Below are 22,586 nucleotides of genomic sequence, written 5' to 3'. Positions count from 1 at the left end.
CACGGCTGCATCAGGCGCTGGTGCTGAGCAGCAGTGCTACACACACACTCTGCCCCGTACGGGATAGAGAATAGTATAATCATACTATGTAGGCATCTAGCTATCTACAGAACCTATATTTGCCTGCTCTACAGGACCTTCTCTGAGATCTCCAGCCGCTGACCTGAGCTATCACAGATGGTCGTCCGGTGGGTGCACCCTGATACTGCTGTTCCAGCCGTACGGCGCTGTCTGAAAGACGTCTAACCGCGTTACAAGGGGCGCCCGGGTAGTAACCCGCCGCAACCTGCCACCCCGCTAACTACTGGGATCTTCCCCAACCCAACCTCCTCCACACCACACCTGCACATTCTCTGTAGCCGCCCATCACCTCATGGCGTACTTTGGCCCAACCCTTATTTGGCTGCAATCATTATGCGCGGAGGCTCTTTTCGTCTACCTGCTAGTATTATTACTTCCCGGCTCCTCGCATTCCCAAACACCCGTCATGTCTTGCTGCCCATTTCCCTACTCCGCTTTTGGCCAGCGGCAGTCAGGACCATGGCTTCAACCTCTCACTCACCTCCACGCAGATTCCCTTCGTCGGGGTTTGTGGCTCTCGACCCAAAGCTGAAGGTAGAAGAGGAGGAACTACCCTCCTATGTGCCAGGAGATTTTTACCCAGTTACGATTGGTGAGGTCTTCGTGGAGAGATACCAAGTAGTAGCTAAACTTGGCTTTGGTATGTCGTCTACAGTTTGGCTTTGTCGGGACCTTGTGTTAGTATTTCCCAAAATATGCGCGCATGCTGTGACTTCAAGATGACCAACTTTCCTGTTAGGGATCATCAATATCTATCTCTCAAAGTATGCGCTTCACACAAACAGCAAAATAATGAAATTGCCATCTGCAACCATCTCAAGGCAAGCAACATCGAGCACCCCGGAACACCATTGTTCGCATGATACTTGATTCTTTCAACATCATGGGTCCAACTGGGAACCAACACCAGTGCTTGCTTTACCAACCTCTTGGGATGAGCTACACAGAATTTCTTGATTTGTTTCCCAACAAGCAGATGCCTGAGGCCCTGCTTCAGAGGAGCATGCAGTTGATACTCTTGGGGCTAGACTATTTACATAAAGCCAAGGTTGTCCACACAGGTACATTTTCCTTATCTGGTACATACAACGCAAGCTTGGGGCCCAAGTACTGAGGTTTCTAGACATATCTGCAAATAACATTCTCCAAGGGATCACCGATCTTACAGCCCTTTCTGAAATTGAAGATGGTGAGGCCAGCCAGCCAATCGCTAGAAAGGTTCTTGATGACCGCACGATCTATATCTCGCGACCCATGCCGATAAACACAGGATTATCTGTTCTCTGCGACTTTGGTGAAGCCCGCATCGGTGACAAGCACAAGGGTGATGTCATGCCAGGGATTTACAGGGCCCCAGAGGTTATTCTGGACATGGAGTGGGATTCTAAAGTGGATATTTGGGCAGTCGGCCTCACAGTAAGGGGATTATCTCTGCCAAATGTTCTACGCATGTGAGGTGCGACTAATTTCGTTCTTCAAGAACTGGGATCTCCTCGAAACGGGAAACCTTTTTTTCGCAAGAAAAGACGGCCTACTGAATGATGAACAGCACCTAGCTGAAATGGTGTCACTTCTTGGGCCCCCGCCTCTCGAGTTCATAAGACGAAGCGACAAGTGTCTTCAGTACTGGGATGAAAACTGTACAATTATAACCCAGCAATTGCAAACTACCTTGCAAGCTAACAAGTGTTGTCCGTAGCAAACTGGAAAGGATCTATTCCTATCCCGGAGCAATCTTTTGAGATACGCGAGCGGAGCCTGGAAGGGGATGTCCGTACTATGTTCTTACATTTCCTACGATCGGCGCTCGCATGGTTACCTGAAGAGAGGCTTCCAGCTGAAGATCTGGCACGGCACGCATTTCTTATGCAGCCAGGCTGGCTGCAGGTGGTCCGAAACAGCATTCTTGATGATCTGCTTCGATAATTAGGTTGTTAGGTGTGTGGTTTATACACACTCCTTGTCATCTGTACAGCATTCTCGAGAACCAATGGCAAACAGCAGCAGGACGGAAACAGAGACATTTTGCCGCCGGTCGGCCATCGAAGAACACCTTCACAACCCAGACTCGCCCTTGAGAAGAAAGCAAGAAGATCTACCAGGGAGGTCTAAGCTGCCTGGTTGTTTGAACATTGCTCCTACTCCACTCTATCAAATTCCCCGCTCCTATCTGCAGACCAAGTACGTTACTGTAGTCAATGTAAAGAGGCTTATAGAGTTGTTTTTGATGGGTGTATGGTGTCCTAATAACACACAACTGTGGCCTTTGGGAAGATGGGAAATAGTCTAATGGATATCAGGCCCAAAAAGGGAGATCAGGCCGGCCTAGTATGTGTGAAGCCGCGAAGCCAGCAGAAGAAGGGCGAGGGCAGAAGAAATGAAAGAGAGCGAGTGGCGGAGAAGGATCGCTCCATGCATCCTAGCACGTAAATCCGCAGTCAATATCGCGCATTCCACCATCATATTTACCCTGTTTGCAATGATAAGTGACCTTGTTCTTTGAGTCCCACTCCTGCTTACCATACGCCATGTGGACAGGATCATCATCAACAGCACCTGTCCATAGCACCAATTTGTATGGGAGTGGGCCTTGAGCATGCAGGTGCATGTCCTTTGAAGTATATGTCTTGTCTAGGTAATCGATCATCTTCTGTTTAGCGTCGTAAACGGTGACTTCAAGAGCGTAATCGGAACTCGGGTTCTGAGCATTATCTTTCTCATTCTTCTGATCCTGGCGGATGTGGACGCCACACCATCCCGGGTTATAATCCTTGGTGGTCCCTATGATTTCAGGGTCCTCGTCACCGCTACCCATGAAGGCTATTGGAGCTTTTTTTGTGGCGTCCACTTGCGGAGTTGAGGCAGTACCCTGACGAGGATGAGGGCATGCGAAACCGCAGTCGATCTCGCGCTTGCCACCCTCAAATTTACCCAATTTGCACTTGTCATTGGTAGATTTTGCCCCTTCCGTACACCAGTATTGATCGGAATACCAGAAGCAGAGCCTTTGTGTCGCCTTCAGGTTATCGCTGCCAATGGATACGGCGAGTTCGTGCGGCAGTTTGCTCTTGATGATGAAAGAGGAATCAACAGGCTGTTTTGTGGCCTGGTCAATTATTTTTCCCGTGGAGTCTTTGATCGCTACCGCAAGCTGCCACTTATCGCCAAAGGGGTTTGAGCCATGAGACTCCGTTCCCATGGACCACTGCGTTATATGTAGCCCACACCAGCCATGCGTGTAACCGAGCTCATTTTCCGGTGGGTTGACTGGCTTTTAGCTGGGTTCTGTGGGGCATATTTCCTCCTCCCTATTCCATATTCTATTGGAAGCTTCTTCAGCATCCAGGCAGATAGTCAAGTTAAAAAAACCTACCAAAGCCAAGCTTAGTACTACCGCATTGGCAGAGTGGAAAAAAATAGAGCATGGTCATAACTACATACCGGGAGTTGTGATGCCGTCAAACAAAGGGAACGGTCTGGCTTCAACGGCTTGCCCATCACCAGTGAGCACAACACTAGTATCCAAGGAGAAGGACTAATCGGCTCTTTAGTCAGTCGGTTATTCAACGACTTGGGTCTTGTGTCTGGATGGAGCTTCTGCGCGCAAGAAATGACAAAGGAGAGGTACTCACGTAACCATTCTTACGGTCATTTGCGAGAAATGCACCATAGCTACTTCTAATAATGTCCCTAGGCAGCAAGCAAGCATTAGAGTAAACGCCCCAAAAAAAAAAAAAAAAAATATTCAAATCCATACTGGATTCTGATGCCTCCCCAGTTTTTCCCATCCAACGTCTCCGTGTCACCACCGGCCAAAGGTGTGAACTTGTAATATTTCGGTTCGGAGCATCCAAATCGCATCGGATGCTTTCGACAATCACTGGGATATTTGGCATTGAGCAAGAACCAGGCATTGCCACTTAAAGCAGACATTAGCAATTCGCCTTTACGGTAATAAGCGGTGTATGTGCCAGTCTAAGAAGTTGATGCATTTTTGCACAATGATTGCATCTGGCCGAAAAAAGGTCCCGAAAACACCAATGATGCCAAAGGGGCACTTACTCTTTATCGCACCACTGAGTCTTTTTCGCCGTTTCCCTGGACATATAGTGGCCCAAATTGAAACCTTTGGTATATACATCATCGTTGACCTCGTAACCACATCTGTATTGTTCACGATCCACGCGCCTGTTATGCGAGCTTTGGGTAAGCCACGACTTGCTGACCTCAAGTTCTCCTAGCTGCGCGGCTTCTACTTACAACACAAAAGGTCTCTGCTTTTCTTGCGACAACGCCCATGCAAGTGGGATCATCCATCCATAGTACATTTGAGACACGACTTGTTGAATCTCCTGCCAGGCAGCTTGATGATTCGAAGCAAGCTGCAGCATGGCTCCGTCCGAAATCATGTTAGTTAGTGCTGTTTGATTTTCCTTGTGAAGCGCCCTAATTGTGTCCTCTAAGAAGCGTGCTTGACTGTTGCCTACTGCTTGAAAAACTCCGTTTGCAGCCTGTGCCAGAATTGGAACAAGATCAGCGGCGGTCTTTGCAGGGCTGGGATTTGTCGTTAGCAACAAGCAACAACGGCGGTAGGATAACTTACACCGCACCATCTTTGCTGAAAATGATTGAGTATGCAACGGCAGCGTTGAACACATCTTTCCATGCACTTCGATAATCATCATCTGGGGAATTTTAGCAGGCCTACGTGAGAAATTAACAAAGGTTGTATGTATGTATATACCTGTGAATACAGCTGCCTTTTTTATCCCTGTTTCACTCTACCTGTCAGTGGACTTTATACCTCTTTACGCACGGGGGCCACGCACAAACATTCCACGCGAATGCAGATCCTATTCCAACGGCAAAAGAAACAGAATCAAGAATCCACTTGAATACTTTATCAGACAAGTCTTTTGGTGGAACTGATGTGAAAGTTTCAGCAAAGGCTTTCATCTTTGCGTCCGCATCGATAAAACCCCCGACAAGTGCTAAAAACCCACTATTTATAGACTATGATTTCGTTAGCATGTTAGATACGACGTAAAACGAAACATGGGCCCTGGAGCAATACTAACTGTGCTCATTGTCACAAGGGAATTCTTGATCAACCAAACGGCTGGTGCAACTGTTTCTTCGCATCTCGCCAATATATTGCACCTGTTGCTTTGATACCTCCAGCACTGCGGAAAGTCTTCCAGGTGAAAGATGTTAAAGAAGAATTGATCAAAGGATTTATTCCCAAGCGGCTCTCGGTGATCAGTTTCTAGAAATACGTTGTATGATTTCATAATTCTAGACCATAGTTCTGTGAATAGGATTAACTCTTTTTGATCACAATGTGCATCTCTAAAAAGAAAGTTGACTACCTGGAGCCCGAGCAGCTTTCCAACGTTCTTTGGCAGGATCAAGGGAATCGGTGAGCCTCGGGTCGTCACAGTGAACATTTCTCCAGTCCCCAACCGCCGTAGCAAGAAAATTATTCTCCCAGCCGTTTGAGTCTACTCGAAGGTTAGGAGAAGGTGTAACCCGAGCTTTTGGGCCACCCGCAAGTAGTGTTGGAGTGAGGACTGTTTGCGAAGTTTGAAGGCTACCTACCCTCCCTAGATAGGCCTAGGAAGTTGCAGAGAAGCAGAGAAACAAGGCAACGAACCGCATGGTCATCACGACGGAGAGAACAGACTTCAATCAACCATAGGGAGGAAAAGCGCATAGTCGGAAGAGACTGCTGTCCGATAGACAGGAGTACTGGAAAAGTCTAGCTATATAAGCCGGGGAGGAAGAGGTCCAGGCCAACATGATAGTCACGCCGCCTTGGAAGACCCGGTGCTGGACACAAAATAGGATAATGGAAGGAAATGTCTGTGCCCGAATAATTCTGCCTAGGCCTGGTGAGCTCTCACTGGCAACTCAGGCATGAGGCAAGGGAGCGGACTTTGATTGAGCGACAGCACTTGCCGATGCGTGAAATTGACCATCAGACAGTCCCGACAAAGGACTAGCCTCAAGAGTTGGATAGAGGCACCTGCGGGCAGCAATCCCGGGTATCATTTCAAGAAAAAAACGCGTTTAGCCTCGAGTCACTGGGTGGGACGAGGTAAAAGGCCGCAGAGAGCACGACAGACTATCGAGCTTGATGCAGCATCCAACAGGCTGGAGGAGGGAGTGAATAACAGCAAAACCAACATCGCCTTCTGCTGGGATGAGGACGACGAGCAAGTCAGCCTGGAGCAAAGGCGACACGTGGGTTCCGTCGGAAGCGGTGGATCTCCTATTCCGAACACCGCAGACATCATATGAAACGGGTCCAAGACTTGCATACAAAAGGAATATCAAAGAACCTAGAAGTCCAGGTGAACTGGACTGGCTGGACTCTCGGAAGCTCGTGGTTATTTGGGTGAAACCGTTGCCCAGACCAACACGCGCCTTTTAACCATCCCTGATCTGCGGCTAGCAAATCGCACTGCCAGGCGTGGTAGGAGGCCCCGGTAGCCGCCTGTAATTGGCGGGGGGAAGGCAGCCTAACCATGGGGGCCCAACGCCTAAAAAGGGCCCGCCCCCCCAAGCACTGCTAAAGCCAACCGTTGCGGGCTCGAGAGCGCTTACCGGAGGCTCAAAAGCTTGGGGCTAAGCATCAATTCCATATTTCGTGCACTGCTCTTCCTTCATTTCCTTTTTTCTTTTTGCTCCTGTGAACAATACCCTTCTCTTCTACTTTAGGAGATTCACCCAAGAATGGCTCTCTACTCTCTCGTTTGAGACCCGAATCAGTGATGGTCCTGCTCGTTCCTTTCCTTTGCCTGGTTTTCGCCCACCTGTCTTTTGCTCAGGATGCGACGGCGTCAACTTCTATAAGCTCTGCCGCGTCAGCGAGTAGTTCAGCTTCGCCAGCCATCGGCTGGTCTATTCCCTTGGTCGGCCTCGAAGATGACCCAAAGAAGCCATGGGGGGCGAATGTTTCGCTTGGCAGGGGTGACAACGCCGGCTATCAAGTAGTTCCTATTGTTATAGGCAGCAACGGGAATGTCAACACCGGACGAGGTTCTTCAAGCGACGTTGCAACATTTCCCTTCGCTGTCAGCGCGGATCCGGATGGCGATCGTATCTTCATGTCCCCCGAGAATAACACTGTCCTGTCGCTAGGCGTAAGCTCTTCGCTAAGTTTCTCGCAAATATCTGGAAACCGCAAGGAGACCATACCTTCTGTTCCCTTCTGCCTCAACCTCGGCCGCAAGGGACTCTGGAACGGGTCCTTGACTCTAGGAGATCATTTCTACGACCGGAATCGCATCCTTCATCAGATATCATTCGATGGAGTTCCCGATACAAATGATGCGCACAATGGCACGTTCTTGATATCAGGGAGGCAAAAAATCAATAACGTGGAAATGGCGATATTGAATTGGGGAGATGTCACTAGAACTGAACAAGAATCTCTTCCGACGTCAGAAGATGTGATTTTGGACTTCAATAGCGAAAGTGTTACCTTTCCCCGTCAAGATTGGTGTGGTAGAAACGTGTCCCTCACTTTCTTTGGCAGCGCTCTGAACGTGCGCATTCCCGATTACTTGACCAAGTCCCCTGACCGCTGCAAGCCAGTTGAGAATACAAACCCCCCTGGGGCCCCTCTGATTCTCGGAAAACCTTTCTTCCAAATGGCAAATATCCTTGTTCGCCCAGGTGGTGATATGTACCTAGCGGCCGCAAACACATGGGACCTTCCACCTTTTCCTGAAACAATTTCAGACATGGGTTACATCGGCTATCCAGACGAGCCTATCCCACCGGCGTCACCCACGCCCACTCCATCCTCCGGACCATCGGAGGGTAAGAGAAGAATGTCGGTGCGGTTGTGGGTGGTACTGTTGGGGGTATTGTTGGACTTGCTTTGATCAGAGCCATTGCCTTCCTGCTTCGTAGGCGGCTCGTAAGGTCGAAACAACCGCCTCCTTATACGGCGAAGGACCCCAACGCTATTCCTTTGAATTGAAAGGTATATTTTGGCATGTGTTTATTTCAATCAGCGTCGTAAATCGCGTGATTCCTCCTGGATAAAAGGGGCATGAATAATAGGGGCAGGGGTGAACACACAGCTTGGATTTTGAACAGATCTTTCGATTTTGTTGGGGCTTTTGTATTTCTTCTGTTGATATAACAAGCTAGATGATAGAGCTTTTATGGTAGATCTGCTATGATATGAGATGATTTCTTCAAAAAATACTCAATCAGTGTGCGATGCTGAGAGTGCTGATCTGTAGCTACTCTGATTAGTTAGTTATATTAGTGTCTGATATCCTTCTGAACAGTTGCTGTGTACGGAGTAAGTAGCCTCGGGGTCTCTCAATATATTAGTTAGTTATCAAACTAACTAGTTATTAGGTTAGCTACTGATTCGGCTTTGCCGAGGATCTCGAGTTTCAAGCGCTCGGAGAAACGTCGAGGGATGACTCCGCAGGGAACCCAACACCAGCCTCAGATGTCATCATTGCCCGAGATTCTTCCCCGCACTTTGGGGTCGAGAGCACAGGGCAATATATTCAAGACGATTATCCTCCAAGAAACGCAGTTCTATGTTAACGGATAAGATTTGCTCCAGTGTGCTAGTTATCCCTTCGGTTTGGCCCTACAACCATGTCCTTCGATTCCATCCCTATTCTAGACCTCTCTCAGGCCCGGGATCCCAGCTCCAAACCAGCCTTCCTGCTCGACCTCCGCCATGCCCTCCTTGAAGTGGGCTTCCTCTACATCAAAAACACCGGCATCGACTCCAAACTGATCCAGGATGTCATCACAGAAGGAAAGCGGTTCTTTGACCTGCCGACAGAGAAGAAATTGGAAATTGAGATGAAGAATGCGCCCAGTTTTCTCGGTATGCCCACTACCGCCATCCCGCATCCCGATACAACCCCCCTGACCGCGATATCTCTCCACCACTACGTTTGAGGACCTCTAGTTAACCATCACTACTCTCTTCTTCGTGATTAGGATACAGCAAACTTGGAAACGAAATCACCCGCTTCAAAACCGATTGGCGCGAGCAAATCGACCTCTCCACCAACCATCCCCTTCCCTCCTCATCCGATCCCCTCTACCACAACCTTCTCGCGCCCAACCAATGGCCCGATGAGCAGTCCATTCCCCGCTTCCGGCCCGTGTACGAAGAGTACATGAAGAAGATGGGGGCTATTAGTATGGAGTTCATCTCCCTTGTTGCTGAGGCCATCGGACTCCCGTCCGACGCTTTCAATCGCTTCTTCGACGCCGATCAGCAGCATAAGTTGAAGATCGTGAAATACCCTGACTTGGAAGAGCTAGGTGTTGACGGAGATTTAGAGCAGCAGGGGGTCGGTCCGCACAAAGATAGTATGTTGACGAGCTATTTGTTGCAGGCAAGTCATCATCGAGGACTACAGGTGCAGAACCATCGGGGAGAATGGATCGATTGCCCGCCCATTGATGGGACGCTAGTGGTGGCAATTGGTCAGGGGCTGGAGGCCATCACTCAGGGTGTTTGCCAGAGGTAAGCATGGACCGCGACATTTCGGTGGCTAAGGTGTGTTTTTGGGTCGCTGACGAGACAATAGCACAACGCATCGCGTTCTCTCTCCGGCACGAGGCTCCGGCGCCCGGTATAGTGTTCCATTCTTCCAGGGCGTGAGTTACGATGCTACTTTCGAAAGTATGGAGGTTCCAGAGCACGTCAAGGCCCTCCGGCAGGAAGTCATCCAGAAGAATGGAATCCGTGAGGATGATATCGAATTCACATTCTCTAAGGGCCGGTGGGGGCATCTAGGGGAGGCGACTTTGATGAATAGGGTGAAAAGCCATCCAGATGTGGGAGAAAGATGGGTGAGTGCTCTTTCATGTCTCTCATGTCTCCTACTCTGGGACACTTCTCCTTACTGACAAAATTGATAGTATCCAACCTTGCTGCAGAAGATTAGGGAGGAGCAGGCGAGGAATAACCAAGTGAGTGAGATTCCTCAGGGCATACTGAAAGATCAGGCACAAGGCCAAGCCCAATCAGTCAAGGCCCATTAATGTGGGGATACCACCTTCATACATCTATGTATATACCGTACTCCATACATACTACGATATTATGAATTAAACCTACGACGTCATGGATTTTGGTGCAGGGGCTCGACATTTATCTGATCCGGGCTTTGAAATTCGGTTGCCTATGTTTAGAATACCTCACTTCGTTGTTGAATGTTCCTTAACAGTAAACCCGCGCAAGCCATTTCTATCCATAATAATGAACCTTTTATTATCCCCTTACCCAGCTTTTATCCATGAAGAAAAGAAACAATCTAATCGCTCTTGAGACCGATCCGGCCTATCCCTCTCAGCCCCCACCAGCTCAAGCCCACAATCACTGCTCCCGCCGCAAAACTCATCCAATACGCCGCTTGATACCCCTTCAGGACTGCTTCGACTACCATCTCGTTTCTGTCGCCCTCGTCACCAGCCCCCACATCACCGGTAACAGCATTCGCTGCAACGGCAGTAACGGCGAGGCCGACAGACATTCCGATCTGAGAGATTGTATTAAACACTCCACCCGCCAGACCATGCATTTTAGCAGGAAAGGCAGAGGTGATTACGAGATTTGACACCGTGAACAGCGTGTCTGCAGAAACAGGAATGAGCGCCACGGAGAGAAATGGCGCTGTCCAGTAGCTCCATTCAGGCTTGGCGGCCGCCATAAGCAAGGGTGCGATAGCGGATACAATCGCTGCGACAATACAGAGTACGTTGGCCTTCACCCTAGGAACCAGTAGGCCAGTGGCGATGTTGGTCAGGGCGCCCGAGATGACCATGGGAATAAAGCGGACGGATGCTTGGAGCGCTGACAGATTTTGGATTCGCTGGAAGTAGAGCGATGTGAAGTACTGGAAGGCGTTGAAGACGGCCCAGGTCAAGAAAACGGAGATACAGATGGCCGTGAAGTTGCGTGCCCGGCGGGGTGCAGACGCCGCATCTGCTTTGAACAGGGAGGGTGGGACCATCGCGACGCGTCCAAGCTTTTCCTGGCGAAATATCCAGAATATGAATGCCACGAAAATAACAAGGGACAGGATCAGCAAGGAGAGGTTGACCGGTTTAACGAGTTCGCGAATAGAAGCAGTCATTGTCCTAAGATCAGCATTAATATTTTAGACGCCAGAGTGGTTCGGAGGAGAGGAAGCATACGATAGGGTATAGGAGAATATTCCAAGCGACAAGCTGATAAGAATTGTTCCTATCCAGTCGATTTCATTGTACAAGCGCCTCAAGGTAATTGGCGAGACCATTCGAGGATCATTCGGGATCTGCCAAACCGCAATGAGAAGAATGCAAACGTTCAACGCGGCAACGATATAATAACCATATCTCCATCCAATTCCCGCAATGAGCACGCCTCCAAGCACAATCCCCAGGGAAAATCCTACAGGCTGAGCCGCACCAAGACATGCAAAGGCGATGTTTCTCCGTTTCCCAAGCTGAAACGTTGTCGTAATGATACATACAGCACTGGGAAGGCTAAGAGACAGGGCGACACCCGAGATCGCACGGAAGACAATAAGTTGAATTCCTGTTGTAGCAAGGCCACAGCCTAAGGTAAAAGCAGAGAGCAGGCCGCATCCCGCAAGATAAAGTGGTCGGCTACCAACTACATCTCCCACTGAGCCAGAGAGCAGGAGGGTGCAACCACATGCTAGGCCATATACTGATGCCGGCCTAGAGGCATAATAAGGATCAATGGCTATAGCAAATGGTGAAAATTGCGCACATACCAGAGTAGCAGGTTCTCGGCCAGTCCAATATCCTTTGCAATCACAGGTAGCCCCACGGTTAAAATACCCGTGAGCAAGGAATTCATGAGCGTCATGCTTGAAGCTGTTGCAATGATAATCACTGCTTTGAGCGCGGATATCTGGGTCGCACCCGGCGCATTGGCAGAGATTTCGCCCGTCAGGTTCTCTCGCGAGACATTGTGAGAAGCACCCGCTACCTGCTCAGGGGAAGTGGACAGGATTACTCCAGTAGATTTGGATACTGTCCGGTAGATTGATGCAGGGCGCCGTACTTCTGTGGACGTTCGTGACATACTGTAGAATCCTAGGGTAATAGCTTATCAAGGGGCATAGCCTCTAAAAGGCAGTCAATGCAAGGTCTTTTCCAAGATAAATCCACTGGAAAACGGTGAAAGAAATGTCATTCCACTGCAATTGAGACGGAGAGACAACGCCACCAGACGACTCAGGTGGGAGGCGAGTCATCGGGTTCGGCCCGCCTGAAAAAAAAAAAAAAAAAGAGCAAGCACATTTTCACATTTGCAGCAGGGCGTGGGCCAAAGCATAACTTCCGCCCGGCAAACCCAACAGAAGGCCAAACTCTGTTCTTCAAGTTTCATTTCTCCAGTCTGCCTACTCCGTAATAGTTCTAAGAAACATGATCCTGGGAAGACCCTAATGGATATTTCTAATCAGAGAGCTTCCTCTCCAAGAAGCGGCACGGATGCAGCATCTTTGAGTGACGCTACTAGCCGCCACGATCCACTAGGAATTTAAGGAAATGGAAACGCCGCGCCAAGACGAAGGTTGGCTTCGCTGCCCGTTAAATTAGTTGGTTAACCCAACCACTCAACGCGTCACGCGTCTTGTCGCGTACTTCACACTTCGAACAACAGCTCAGCCGGAGAGTCCCATGCGGTGGCCTTGAAGATTGATGAACCAAAGGTTTTGCCATCGCATTCGCATCATTCGAGGATTCGGTCAATGTCTGACGACGAGGTCCTTCCGGACGCACCCGCGATCTCCGAGAATGCGGAGGCGCCAAAGGCCCAAGACGGGAATGCACACGATCCAAACGAACGCACGGCAGCGCAAGGAACGAGTAATGTGAAACTAGAAGATTTATTCAAGGACGATGACGACGATGATGAGTATCCATTTTCCAGTGCCACAGAACCGGCCTCACATGGCTCTCAATCCGAAAACGCAGAGTACGACTCATAGTCTTGACCCCGCACAGTCACACAGGGCGATCGAGTGCTGATATTGTGGGCGATAGGAATCCGGGGCCTCAGCCTGCGAAAATTGACATGGAGACGATGTATGCGTTTTACCAGCGCTTGTTTCCATTTAAATATTTATTTCAATGGTTGAATCATGGGATAAAACCTTCCGTAGATTTTGGGAATCGAGAGTTTGCATTCACCCTCCAAAACGACGCATATTTACGGTATCAATCATACCCCACGGCTGAAGGGTAGGATTAGCAATTTCATGCTCAGAGGTTGGACCATATATTGTTAGCTGATATTTTATAGTCTCCGCAAGGATATCCTGCGCCTCAACCCCTCGAGATTTGAAATTGGCCCTGTTTACAGCACAAATCCACGCGACCGCAAATCACTTCGCAAGTCCAGCGCATTTAGACCGGTTTCCAAAGAATTGGTTTTTGATATCGACTTGACAGATTACGATGATATTCGAACATGCTGCGAGAAGGCAAACATCTGTCCGAAGTGCTGGGCGTTTGTGACAATGGCGATTAAAGTAATCGACAGAGCTCTACGTGACGATTTTGGTTTCGAACATATACTCTGGGTCTATTCTGGTCGCCGAGGTGCTCACGCTTGGGTATGCGATCAGCGAGCAAGGAACCTCACCGATGAAAGAAGAAAGGCTATCGCAGGATACCTAGAGGTTGTCCGCGGCGGCGCACAGAGCGGGAAACGCGTAAATTTGAAGCGGCCTCTCCATCCCCATGTTGAGCGCAGTCGAAATATCCTCATTCCCTATTTTCGCTCCACAATTCTCAACAACCAAGATACTTTCTCCTCCTCGGACCAAGCCGCCCGACTCCTCCAATTCATCCCTGACAAGTCTCTCAAAGATGCCCTTCAGAAGAAATGGGAGTCTGCCCCTTCGCGTGGCAGCTCGTCGAAATGGTCTGACATTGACGACGTGGCGAAAGCATCTGGAAACCAGGGTCTGGACACGAAGGCACTCTTGGAAGCTAAGGAGGATATTATCCTAGAATACACGTACCCCCGACTTGACGCAGAAGTCAGCAAGAAATTAATCCATTTGCTTAAGTCACCTTTTGTCGTGCACCCGGGCACGGGCCGAGTCTGCGTGCCTATCGATGTGAAAAGAGTGGAGCAATTCAACCCCCTCGAGGTGCCCACGGTGGCGGAATTGTTGGATGAAATTAATGCATGGGACATGGAACATCGACCTGAAGCGACGGATACAAAAATGTCAGCCGGTGACGAAGATGATGGCGCAGATGGCGACGACATGAAGAAGAGGAGACTACAGGATTACGAAAAGACAAAGCTGAGGCCATATATTGATTACTTTAGAACCTTTGTTGCGAGTTTGAATCGGGATGAGCGGGCGTCAGGGAAAAGGGAGAGGGAGGAGGATGGCGCTGGAGAACAGGGTAGCATGGACTTTTAGCCTCATTGACTTCGTCTTGGAGATGTTGGGTCGCAGGGAAAAGGCGAATTTTTATGGCGTTCAGGGATGCGTATCGGTTCTTCCTGATTGAGTGTCTGTAGTAGACTTCGAGGTTCGGATGCCTAGCGAATGCGTTTTATATTTCTCTACCCCGTGGCAGGACATGACGACTTTGGAGATATAATCGGATCTTGAGCCAATGTTTCGAACAACATTGTCAAGCTCTGGAATGGAGTAAGGAGTATCATCGAATTAAGTTTACCTGGCGGGCATAGAAGAGCGAAGTATGATCCCCAGATTACTGTGTATGCACCAGTAGGAATTTCATCGATGCGCCGTTTCTATATTACACGGAGGAAAGAGGCAAAAACGGACTATCTGCTGGCCATAACCGCCATAATAAACTCCATCTTGTCCAAACACAACCAAAGCCATACATAAGGTACAAATTTTGTGTCTGAACCAGGTATTGTTCCCAGTGAAAGTTAAATGAACATGATGACGTTAGAAAGACATCGCATAGAAGTTAGAGTTGAGGGATGACACCGGCATGGGCATCTTTATTCAGGCCCAATGGCAGTTGAATGGGGCAAATTAATTTACACTTCGACAAACTTCTTCAAGTCTGTGATAAAAGATCAAGTCAGCTCCAAAGTGCGCCTATGCAGAGAACCGAGACAAGAATGTAAACTTACTTCCGAGCCAGCGGACATATTCCCTCTGTTCCTTGAAATCAATGTAGTCAGGGATGAAAGAGGCAAGAGCAGCATCGATGCCTCGCTCTTCCAAGTATCTCTCCACAAGGATCTGCAAGTCCTCATCCAAGTTTCCAAATGGTGGGCCAGCGTAGATATTGCCTCTAGCCCACTGCTTATCGGCAGACTGGGCGTTGGCAATATCGGCCTTCTCGAAGTATTGGAGCTCCAGGATCTGGGTCACGCCATCTTCAACTAGACATTCGGCGTACATGCAACCCTTACCAGGCTTCTCGATGGTAACATTGGCATGAACGGGGTATCCAGGTTCAGGTGCCTCCTCGTCTAGTCCTAGATCTTCCTCGCGGTCAGAGGGCGCAACTTTGTCCTCTGGAGCCACCTTGATGTTTCCGGGTTTGGCGCCTTTCTCGTTGATAGCATGAGAGTCGACATCTTCGAGTTCATCGGAAAGCGCGGTGTCATAATCATTCTCAGCACCAAGGTTCTGTAGGTCGGCAATTGAGAAGGAAACTCGGATCCTACACGTAACATAATTAGGAAAATGAATAATAGATCAGGCCTAGTGGGAGAGGCATACTTTTCATCTCCAAATTTACGGGTCATAATAACCTCTTCCTCGCCTGGGGTGTCTTGGATCTTGTCAAGCTATTAGCACAGGGCCAATCAACCAGCACGGGCATATGAATACCTCAAATGGGCCATTTTCTAAAAAGTATTTCAGCGATTCCGGGAGTTTGTCTGCTTCACCAGTTTCCGTCTCCAAAGCAAGCTCGTCCTGGAATTTAGCGGCGAGTTCAACGTCGACTGCAAGAGCATAAACAGCATTAGCTATAGTGTAGTAACAACCATAAATTGAGGCCAGACAGTACCTTGACCAGCTGATTCCCATCTAGCTCTCGTTGTAGAGAATGCGGCATAAGCTGGGCGGGAGGCTAGGCCCCATGCTGGCTGGGTGAATGCATGCTTTGGAACTGTGTTTCGGAGAGGTCTGGCGATGGATCTAGGAAGCGTTCGGGGAAGCGAACGGGAAATTGCTCTGAGGGAGAACATCGTGTAGACGATATGACTGAATTATCAAAGTACAAGCTGGATGGTAAATTGACCTGGTAAATTTTGGGAGCGGGTTTGGAAAACGAGGCAGTCAAAAAAAAAGCTGATCGTCGAGCTTGATTTGATGACGGAAGGAAGTTTGCATGGGTTCGCTTAGACTTGCCCCATGTCCCGGCAATACTTGCACCGTTGCCTTCCCCAGCTCCAACCCACCGGCCACGGTTTATGACTCCCGAACGAATCAACCATGATCTCACTAACCAGCCTCTTAACTACTCCTCCGGTGGCAGTGGGTGCCCTCAAGTCCCAAATTTTATAGGGTCATGGTGTGCGGCGGCAGCTTTTTCCGGAACTTGCCTCCAATGCTACAGCGAATCTGAGGTCTCGAAGATGGGCATCAAGGAAAGCCTTTATTATCTAGAGGCGGATAAGATTATTCGAACAACGTATGATGACCCGGGGCGCTCTCAAGAATGTCGAAATACTAGCGAAATATGCCAATTTGGTGGAATCCCGAAGATGATCCAGAGATATCAAGAGGCAGCATGAATTGCCGTGGGGCTTGTGTTCTGGAGGCAGGGGACCCGAGATACTAGGGAAAGCAAGTCCAGGTGCTGGGTGTATAATATGTGTCGTTATAAGTCTACCAGAGAAACAGATCGAAAGTAATACATTGGCATTAATTGGAGCACAGGGGCGTGCTAAGAATTCGACCGACGTTTGTACCGATATGTATAGCTCCCTCTATAACTACCTAAGTCATGGTAAAAGTTCCTCCACACGCCAAACTTTATCTCCCAGGTTTCAGCATCAGCTTTCATTCTGCCAGGATTGTGCTCAGTGCGCCTTTAGCCAATGTTAGTATACCAATTCCCTCCACGGCTAGGCCAAGCGCGCCTCCAAGGTCTCCAATTTCACTTTGACTTGGTGGTTTGGAGATTCACGGCGGGTTTCAGTCTAGGGTGGCTGGAAAAGGGACACAAATATGCGAAAATATATATTTCGAAAGTCCTGGAGTAAGGGATTATAAACAAAAACACCTTGCCATGCCCTTTTTGGATTCATGACCCGTAGCCCAAGACGCCGGAGGTAAAGCAAATAAAAAAAGAGTTGATATGATACAGGGCTATACAGCATTGCGAGAAGGATTATAACGCGGTAACTGGTGGATTAAATGGGGGAAAGTTAGGCAACGGCCTTGTCTGTTGGAGGTGGAGGAAGCTGCAATGACAGTTAGCTTGGGTTTAGTAGGCTTGAAAGCGGGGAAGAAGCAGGATCTTGTCTCACATCTAATCTTGTATTATCGGCCATCATCCGCTGGAATCCAATACCCACACCTTCGATGACTGCGAGGAAAACGCCGCACATAATAGCCGAGTTCCGAGCAGCCTTGTACCCGCCTCTGATTGCCAAAGCACCGCCAGTGAAGAAACCGGCAATGACTAGGAAAAAAAGGAGTGAGAGTCAGTAGATGTCGTATGTGATTACTACTAGTGAGGCCCGCGGAAACATACTGGCATTATAAGGATCTTCCTTCTTCCGAATTCCTTTCACGGCGCAATCAAATGTCGAGAATAGACCTCCCCAGACACCAAAGTTGCCTCCTAGAACAGGCGCTCGCGCCTTGATAGCTGTGATTGCTCCTATTCGTCGCTCGCCGTAGGGGCTGTTTCTGAAACCTTTGACGCCATGCCAGACGGCGCCGCCGATAGCCTGTCGAGTGGAAAAAGTCAGCGATGATGAGCAGTCGATACTAGGGGTATTGGCAGGTAGTCAAAACTGGTGTACATACACCCATACAGAATGCTCCTCCGAAATCCGATAAGGCAACCCTTAAGAGAAAGCCGAGTTAGTAGATCAAACATATCGCGATAAATGTATAACAGCAGAAAAACCATTACCAGGGACAGGGATCGCGGGAGTGATCCATTGTAATAAGGCGCAAGTGATCTGAACTTTTAAGACTAAAACAAAAGAGGGACGAGAGTAAAAAATACCGAGAGAAGGGGGGGCGTGATGCAGGGTGTGGATGGGAAGATTTCAAGTGGCTGCTCAGCGTCGATGAACGAAGTTTTGCGGATTCCAGGGCCAACATTTCTTCGGAGCCGGGGAAACTTTTTTGTAAAACTTTATTCGTAATTAGCTTGCTATAATCTCTTGGCACGGACTCGGAAAATAAACAGACCGAGGATCCGTCCAGGTACGACTGCCCAGGCATTGATCGAACCACCAAACACAGGCGGCCACTTTACAATATCGGTCTATTTCAATCAACCGGGAGGCCTGGCTTGTGCCATCAGAGTTGACGCCTGACGAGATGCCTTTCCTGCTGCAAGAATGGAGTGCCCTCAGCCAATCGTTCAAGACAGCCTTGAGAAACAAACTAATTGTGCCTCATGGCGCCTAGGACCTGGGTGACTGAGGCAAGCCACTTGATTCCAGGTTAGGGCTTTTCCTCTCAAGGCAATTCGGTCCCCGAGGCATTTTTTGCCGCAGAATTCTGAATGGACTGAGGCAGGCCATGATTTCAGCACCAAAGGCAGCCTTTCCTCAGGGAGTTCCTAGTCTTGGGGCATGAATATCCTCAGGGCGCTTTTTGGACTGCGGCAAGCCTCGTTTGAGCTACGAATTCCTTATTCCCTAAGGCAACTTGTCGCCCAGGGATAGCCACCTTTCTTCACGCACAGCCATATATTTCAATTATCCCCCAAGGCAGTCGCATTTCTTCACTTGAAGCCATAAGTCTAAATATTCCCCCGAGGCAACATTTCATCCTCTAGCACAACCACCTACACTGCCAACTTCCTGCTGAAAGCCATAATTTTGATGATTTTGGCCTTTATATTTGCTCTCTTTTCTGCTAGACACTCTTCACCGCTCAAGAGACTCTCTAGATTACTAGCAGATTGAGTACCCTGAGCCATGAAGCCCGACCTGTCACTTTTCAGGGGCACACCTAGGAATACTCCAATGTCCGATGAAGAGGATTGCAGGTGCAAATTATAGTTTATCTGAGCTGTTCTTTTCCTAGCTGTCTCGTCCAATGGTGATATAAGATAGGGCAGGCCATGACAGCCGAGGTTGGGCTGGAGAATGGATTTCGAAGTGCTTCCTACATAATGGTGACTGGCAAGATGATAATGGAGGCAGCCTCAATAATTATGTGTTGACCAAAAGGCCTGGCAAAAAGAATAACTCCTCCCTAAAACCTGTCTTCCGCAGGTTCACCTACGGAAACCTTGTTACAACGTTTACTTCCTCCGGATACATTCCGAGATAGCTCGCCTTCCACTTGATCGAAGTTGCTCTGAGTTCAGGAGCGATCCTGGACGGCTTGGTGCACTCGATGTTTGACAGGTAGCGTTGGTTCGCATTTCTGCACACCTACATGCAACCCCCTCGGTGGGTTTCCCCGCCAGGAGGGACCATGACTGATAGTATCATGATATCACGGGATGTTTGGCCATAAGAACTGGAATGCAAAAAGCGCACTACTTGGAGTAATGAATCCTTGTCTACTTCTACATCACTGGTGCTTTGAAGATCCCATTCACTCCACTGTGCGGAAAGAGAACAAAGAGAAGGTGTGTAAGGGCAATAGAATAATAACACATGGAGAACGCCTCGATGATGTGCCAATTTGCCTCATGTAAGGGGGAACCTAATTGGAGGACAACATTGATAAATAGAGGCTTGAAATCACATAGTTAACTAAACAAAGATTAATCTACATTCAGGACCTCCTTGGTCTCCCTGCCTGCTTCCTTCCATCCCCTTCGCGTTATGTGTTGATGTCAAAGAGTATACCAGTGACTGAGAGATGGATTGGAAATCAGCAAACATAGCTCAGCAAGCAAATTGAAAACCAAGACTACACCATACCAGGAGGCTCCAGGCCTGAGTATATGATACATGTGCTGTCAAACACAAAGGGCCTTTGGGAAAAAAGAGCAAGTGTGCAGTTGGCCAGCGACAGCGATACAAATAAAAAAGGGATGTAATAGAAATGGAAGGGACTGCAATTATGAAGAAGACTTGAACCACCATCATCAGGAATCATGACTTCTTGAGATACTCACGCACCCAGTCTGGGTATGTGACATTCCTCCCCATGGCAGTGCAACTAAATCGACTGATGTTTGGGGGTGGATTGCGCTCAAAGCAGTTTCTAAACAAGCCGAATTTGTAGGCATCAAATGAATCAACATATTGTGCATCCGGTTCGGCTTTGAATGGTAGGAGATTGCTCACTGCTGCAGCGTCAGACACAGGGGATATTGTAAAAGCAAGTTGGGTGAAAGCATCAAGTTGCTTGTCAGACATCCGCATGATTCCCTCATAAGGGAAATGGATCCAGGGAGCTCCAGGCTGTGTTCGGTTAATATAAGGTACTTTTGAACAAGTATACAGGATACACAGAAATACTGACAAGGGTTGGGGATTTATGCTGACCTCACCCAGGGGATTCCCATGTTCAAAAACGACCACTCCCCCAAACAACCTTGTTTCCATCCAGTAGCCGACAAGCTCAATCGGCCCGTGTGGATACAAATAAGACTGGAGGTATTTTGGATGTCGGAAGTCCGGGAGCAGAGCGCGTTCGGGGCCTTGATGAGGTGTGTTCTGGTACTTGGACCGGTGAAGTTCTTCAAAAATGCTGACGGCAAGGTCATGGACCATCGAAACAACCAGGTCGAGCAGACCACGCTGAAAATCCGCAGACGATGCCTGCACAGCAGAGCGCTGGAACCTCTCGGCGGACTAGGAGACGGTTAGGCATGTATTTCATTAAATGGATCATGGAATCAGGGCGACTGTGTCGGTTTATGGGAACACATAACATACAGATGCCTTTATTAGTACGTGTGACAGATCGAACTGTTCTCGCAGAGAGCGAAACATGGATATGGTGTCCTGGCTAGGCCCAGTATACTTTGCTATCTCGTCATAGTCTTCACCCAGGCGGATGCGTCTGCATGCCCTCAAGGCTTTCATGGTCAGTCGGCCATCTATCAGCATGCTAAACGACTCCTCCGCAACCTCCGTCGCGAGGATGCGGCGAAGCGCCTGGATCACCCGGCGAGCATGGCAATCGTCGAGATGGAAAAAGGGAACTGTCGTGGGTGGGGATGCAGAGACTTCACCCGTATTGACAACGGCTAAGAGCATGAAGAGCCAGTCAGAACGCAGACAGATAAATATTGAGAGCACAACAAGATGGACTCCTCAGAGATTGCAAATAGGTATAACATCGCCTACGATCTGTTGTTGCTCATCAAGAAGCGGGACTGACATGGAACGACCGCATGCGCATGTGGTAAGCTGTCGTCCAACGATAAGTGGTGGATAATTAGTTGAACAATTTCTAAGGCCACTGCTTTGGTTTGCGTTTTGGTTTTCCATCCACAAAAATTGACGCCCGAACTTGCTCGTCCATCTCCCTCAAAAGAAACTTGCGACGCACCTCTCTCCCACAGAGCAGTTTGACATTGCGCTTCGGAACTCGGCTTGTCCATGGAACTTCCCCGCTTTCGTCTATGGCGCTGGAGAGGTTGTAATGGTCATGGGCATCACCAAAGGAAAAACACAAAAACACACACACACACACACACATACACACACACAGAGTTGAATGTGTATGTCTCCAACAAACATTCAAAAATTGATCTCTTTATCACTGAATCTGAGAGTTCTCCTGCCCTACTTACAGAATATCTTCAGCATGTCCAGTGTCAAGATCCAGAATATACTCCTGATAAGACTGAAGATGATGGAGAATGTGGGGACTCTCTTGATGAAAAGTGCAATTGAATGTTGCAACCATTCCTACAAACTTCTATAAATTTGCTCCTCTTCGCCAAAGCCAAAAGTAAAGTCTTAAGAACTACTCGGTATCTGTTTACAGAGTAATTCCACTAAACTGTGCAAGTACTGAGTAATGGTAGACCGTTCACTCTCTATATGGCTTGGCAACTCCAGGAACAAGCGCCGTCTAAAATAGCGAAGCTGACTAACGACGACCACGAGATTCCGTATAACTAGTTAATATCACGGGTTGGATTTCCTAATTTACCAAAGTACTCAACAAATTATTGGAAAAGGGTTGAATAAGGATGAGTATCTCTTCCGCAGCTACTCCAATGTTATTCCCGAAGAAGTCAGATAAAGACCTGCATCTCTGTGTTGTTTACTACAGCACAAATAATCTCTCGAGAATTATTGCTCTCTTTCTTTGATTAACTAAAAAGACTCTGGCACATTCGACAAGCAAATAATTTACAAA

At 48.6% G+C, this 22,586-nt stretch overlaps 10 protein-coding genes across 11 annotated transcripts; 4 read left to right on the top strand and 6 right to left on the bottom strand.

Moving 5' to 3' along the window:
• The first annotated feature begins 313 nt into the window (after positions 1-313).
• On the top strand, positions 314-2,131 carry CIMG_05539. 2 transcript variants are annotated; one of them, XM_004446187.1, is made up of 6 exons: positions 314-445; positions 573-721; positions 821-1,142; positions 1,205-1,497; positions 1,562-1,721; positions 1,781-2,131. In XM_004446187.1, the coding sequence occupies exons 3-6, from the start codon at positions 941-943 to the stop codon at positions 2,005-2,007; spliced, it is 882 nt and encodes a 293-aa protein (XP_004446244.1). In that variant the 5' UTR covers positions 314-445; positions 573-721; positions 821-940; the 3' UTR covers positions 2,008-2,131. The 2 variants fall into 2 exon arrangements, with proteins under 2 accessions (XP_004446244.1, XP_004446245.1); XM_004446188.1 differs by having other exon boundaries at positions 361-721.
• Positions 2,132-2,500: 369 nt separating this feature from the next.
• CIMG_11567 (uncharacterized protein) lies at positions 2,501-5,168 on the bottom strand (the record flags this gene model as incomplete). Its single annotated transcript, XM_001246096.2, has 10 exons — positions 2,501-3,348; positions 3,523-3,616; positions 3,714-3,771; positions 3,839-4,000; positions 4,144-4,269; positions 4,342-4,635; positions 4,685-4,766; positions 4,826-4,852; positions 4,911-5,094; positions 5,160-5,168. 10 exons carry the CDS (start codon positions 5,166-5,168, stop codon positions 2,501-2,503), a joined length of 1,884 nt encoding a protein of 627 aa, XP_001246097.2.
• Positions 5,169-6,854: 1,686 nt separating this feature from the next.
• Positions 6,855-8,071, top strand: CIMG_05537 (uncharacterized protein; the record flags this gene model as incomplete). The annotated part of the gene is made up of 2 exons (XM_001246095.2): positions 6,855-7,921; positions 8,002-8,071. The coding sequence occupies 2 exons, from the start codon at positions 6,855-6,857 to the stop codon at positions 8,069-8,071; spliced, it is 1,137 nt and encodes a 378-aa protein (XP_001246096.2).
• Positions 8,072-8,492: 421 nt separating this feature from the next.
• Positions 8,493-10,122, top strand: CIMG_05536 (oxidoreductase; the record flags this gene model as incomplete). Its single annotated transcript, XM_001246094.2, has 4 exons — positions 8,493-8,950; positions 9,067-9,601; positions 9,666-9,930; positions 10,000-10,122. The coding sequence occupies exons 1-4, from the start codon at positions 8,713-8,715 to the stop codon at positions 10,120-10,122; spliced, it is 1,161 nt and encodes a 386-aa protein (XP_001246095.2). The 5' UTR covers positions 8,493-8,712.
• Positions 10,123-10,394: 272 nt separating this feature from the next.
• CIMG_05535 (uncharacterized protein) lies at positions 10,395-12,361 on the bottom strand (the record flags this gene model as incomplete). The annotated part of the gene is made up of 3 exons (XM_001246093.2): positions 11,862-12,361; positions 11,278-11,805; positions 10,395-11,220 (listed from the first exon to the last, which is right to left on the bottom strand). The coding sequence occupies exons 1-3, from the start codon at positions 12,173-12,175 to the stop codon at positions 10,395-10,397; spliced, it is 1,668 nt and encodes a 555-aa protein (XP_001246094.1). The 5' UTR covers positions 12,176-12,361.
• Positions 12,362-12,530: 169 nt separating this feature from the next.
• Positions 12,531-14,886, top strand: CIMG_05534 (DNA primase small subunit). The gene is made up of 3 exons (XM_001246092.2): positions 12,531-13,072; positions 13,102-13,338; positions 13,400-14,886. The coding sequence occupies exons 1-3, from the start codon at positions 12,846-12,848 to the stop codon at positions 14,535-14,537; spliced, it is 1,602 nt and encodes a 533-aa protein (XP_001246093.2). The 5' UTR covers positions 12,531-12,845; the 3' UTR covers positions 14,538-14,886.
• Positions 14,808-16,396, bottom strand: CIMG_05533 (regulatory protein suaprga1). The gene is made up of 5 exons (XM_001246091.2): positions 16,123-16,396; positions 15,942-16,057; positions 15,831-15,889; positions 15,233-15,771; positions 14,808-15,162 (listed from the first exon to the last, which is right to left on the bottom strand). Exons 1-5 carry the CDS (start codon positions 16,301-16,303, stop codon positions 15,137-15,139), a joined length of 921 nt encoding a protein of 306 aa, XP_001246092.1. The 5' UTR covers positions 16,304-16,396; the 3' UTR covers positions 14,808-15,136.
• A 703-nt stretch (positions 16,397-17,099) lies between these two features.
• CIMG_05532 (mitochondrial import inner membrane translocase subunit tim-17) lies at positions 17,100-18,346 on the bottom strand. The gene is made up of 5 exons (XM_001246090.2): positions 18,205-18,346; positions 18,096-18,135; positions 17,818-18,016; positions 17,591-17,745; positions 17,100-17,524 (listed from the first exon to the last, which is right to left on the bottom strand). The coding sequence occupies exons 1-5, from the start codon at positions 18,231-18,233 to the stop codon at positions 17,489-17,491; spliced, it is 459 nt and encodes a 152-aa protein (XP_001246091.1). The 5' UTR covers positions 18,234-18,346; the 3' UTR covers positions 17,100-17,488.
• A 746-nt stretch (positions 18,347-19,092) lies between these two features.
• Positions 19,093-19,732, bottom strand: CIMG_13472 (uncharacterized protein; the record flags this gene model as incomplete). The annotated part of the gene is made up of 4 exons (XM_004446185.1): positions 19,093-19,237; positions 19,420-19,482; positions 19,536-19,628; positions 19,692-19,732. The coding sequence occupies 4 exons, from the start codon at positions 19,730-19,732 to the stop codon at positions 19,093-19,095; spliced, it is 342 nt and encodes a 113-aa protein (XP_004446242.1).
• Positions 19,733-20,359: 627 nt separating this feature from the next.
• On the bottom strand, positions 20,360-21,521 carry CIMG_13471 (uncharacterized protein; the record flags this gene model as incomplete). Its single annotated transcript, XM_001246089.2, has 2 exons — positions 21,149-21,521; positions 20,360-21,064 (listed from the first exon to the last, which is right to left on the bottom strand). Exons 1-2 carry the CDS (start codon positions 21,470-21,472, stop codon positions 20,360-20,362), a joined length of 1,029 nt encoding a protein of 342 aa, XP_001246090.2. The 5' UTR covers positions 21,473-21,521.
• Between the last annotated feature and the right edge of the window lie 1,065 nt (positions 21,522-22,586).

This window comes from Coccidioides immitis (assembly GCF_000149335.2).
Source record: "Coccidioides immitis RS genomic scaffold supercont3.4, whole genome shotgun sequence".
NCBI lineage: Eukaryota > Fungi > Ascomycota > Eurotiomycetes > Onygenales > Onygenaceae > Coccidioides > Coccidioides immitis.
This window is presented reverse-complemented; position numbering and strand designations above follow the sequence as displayed.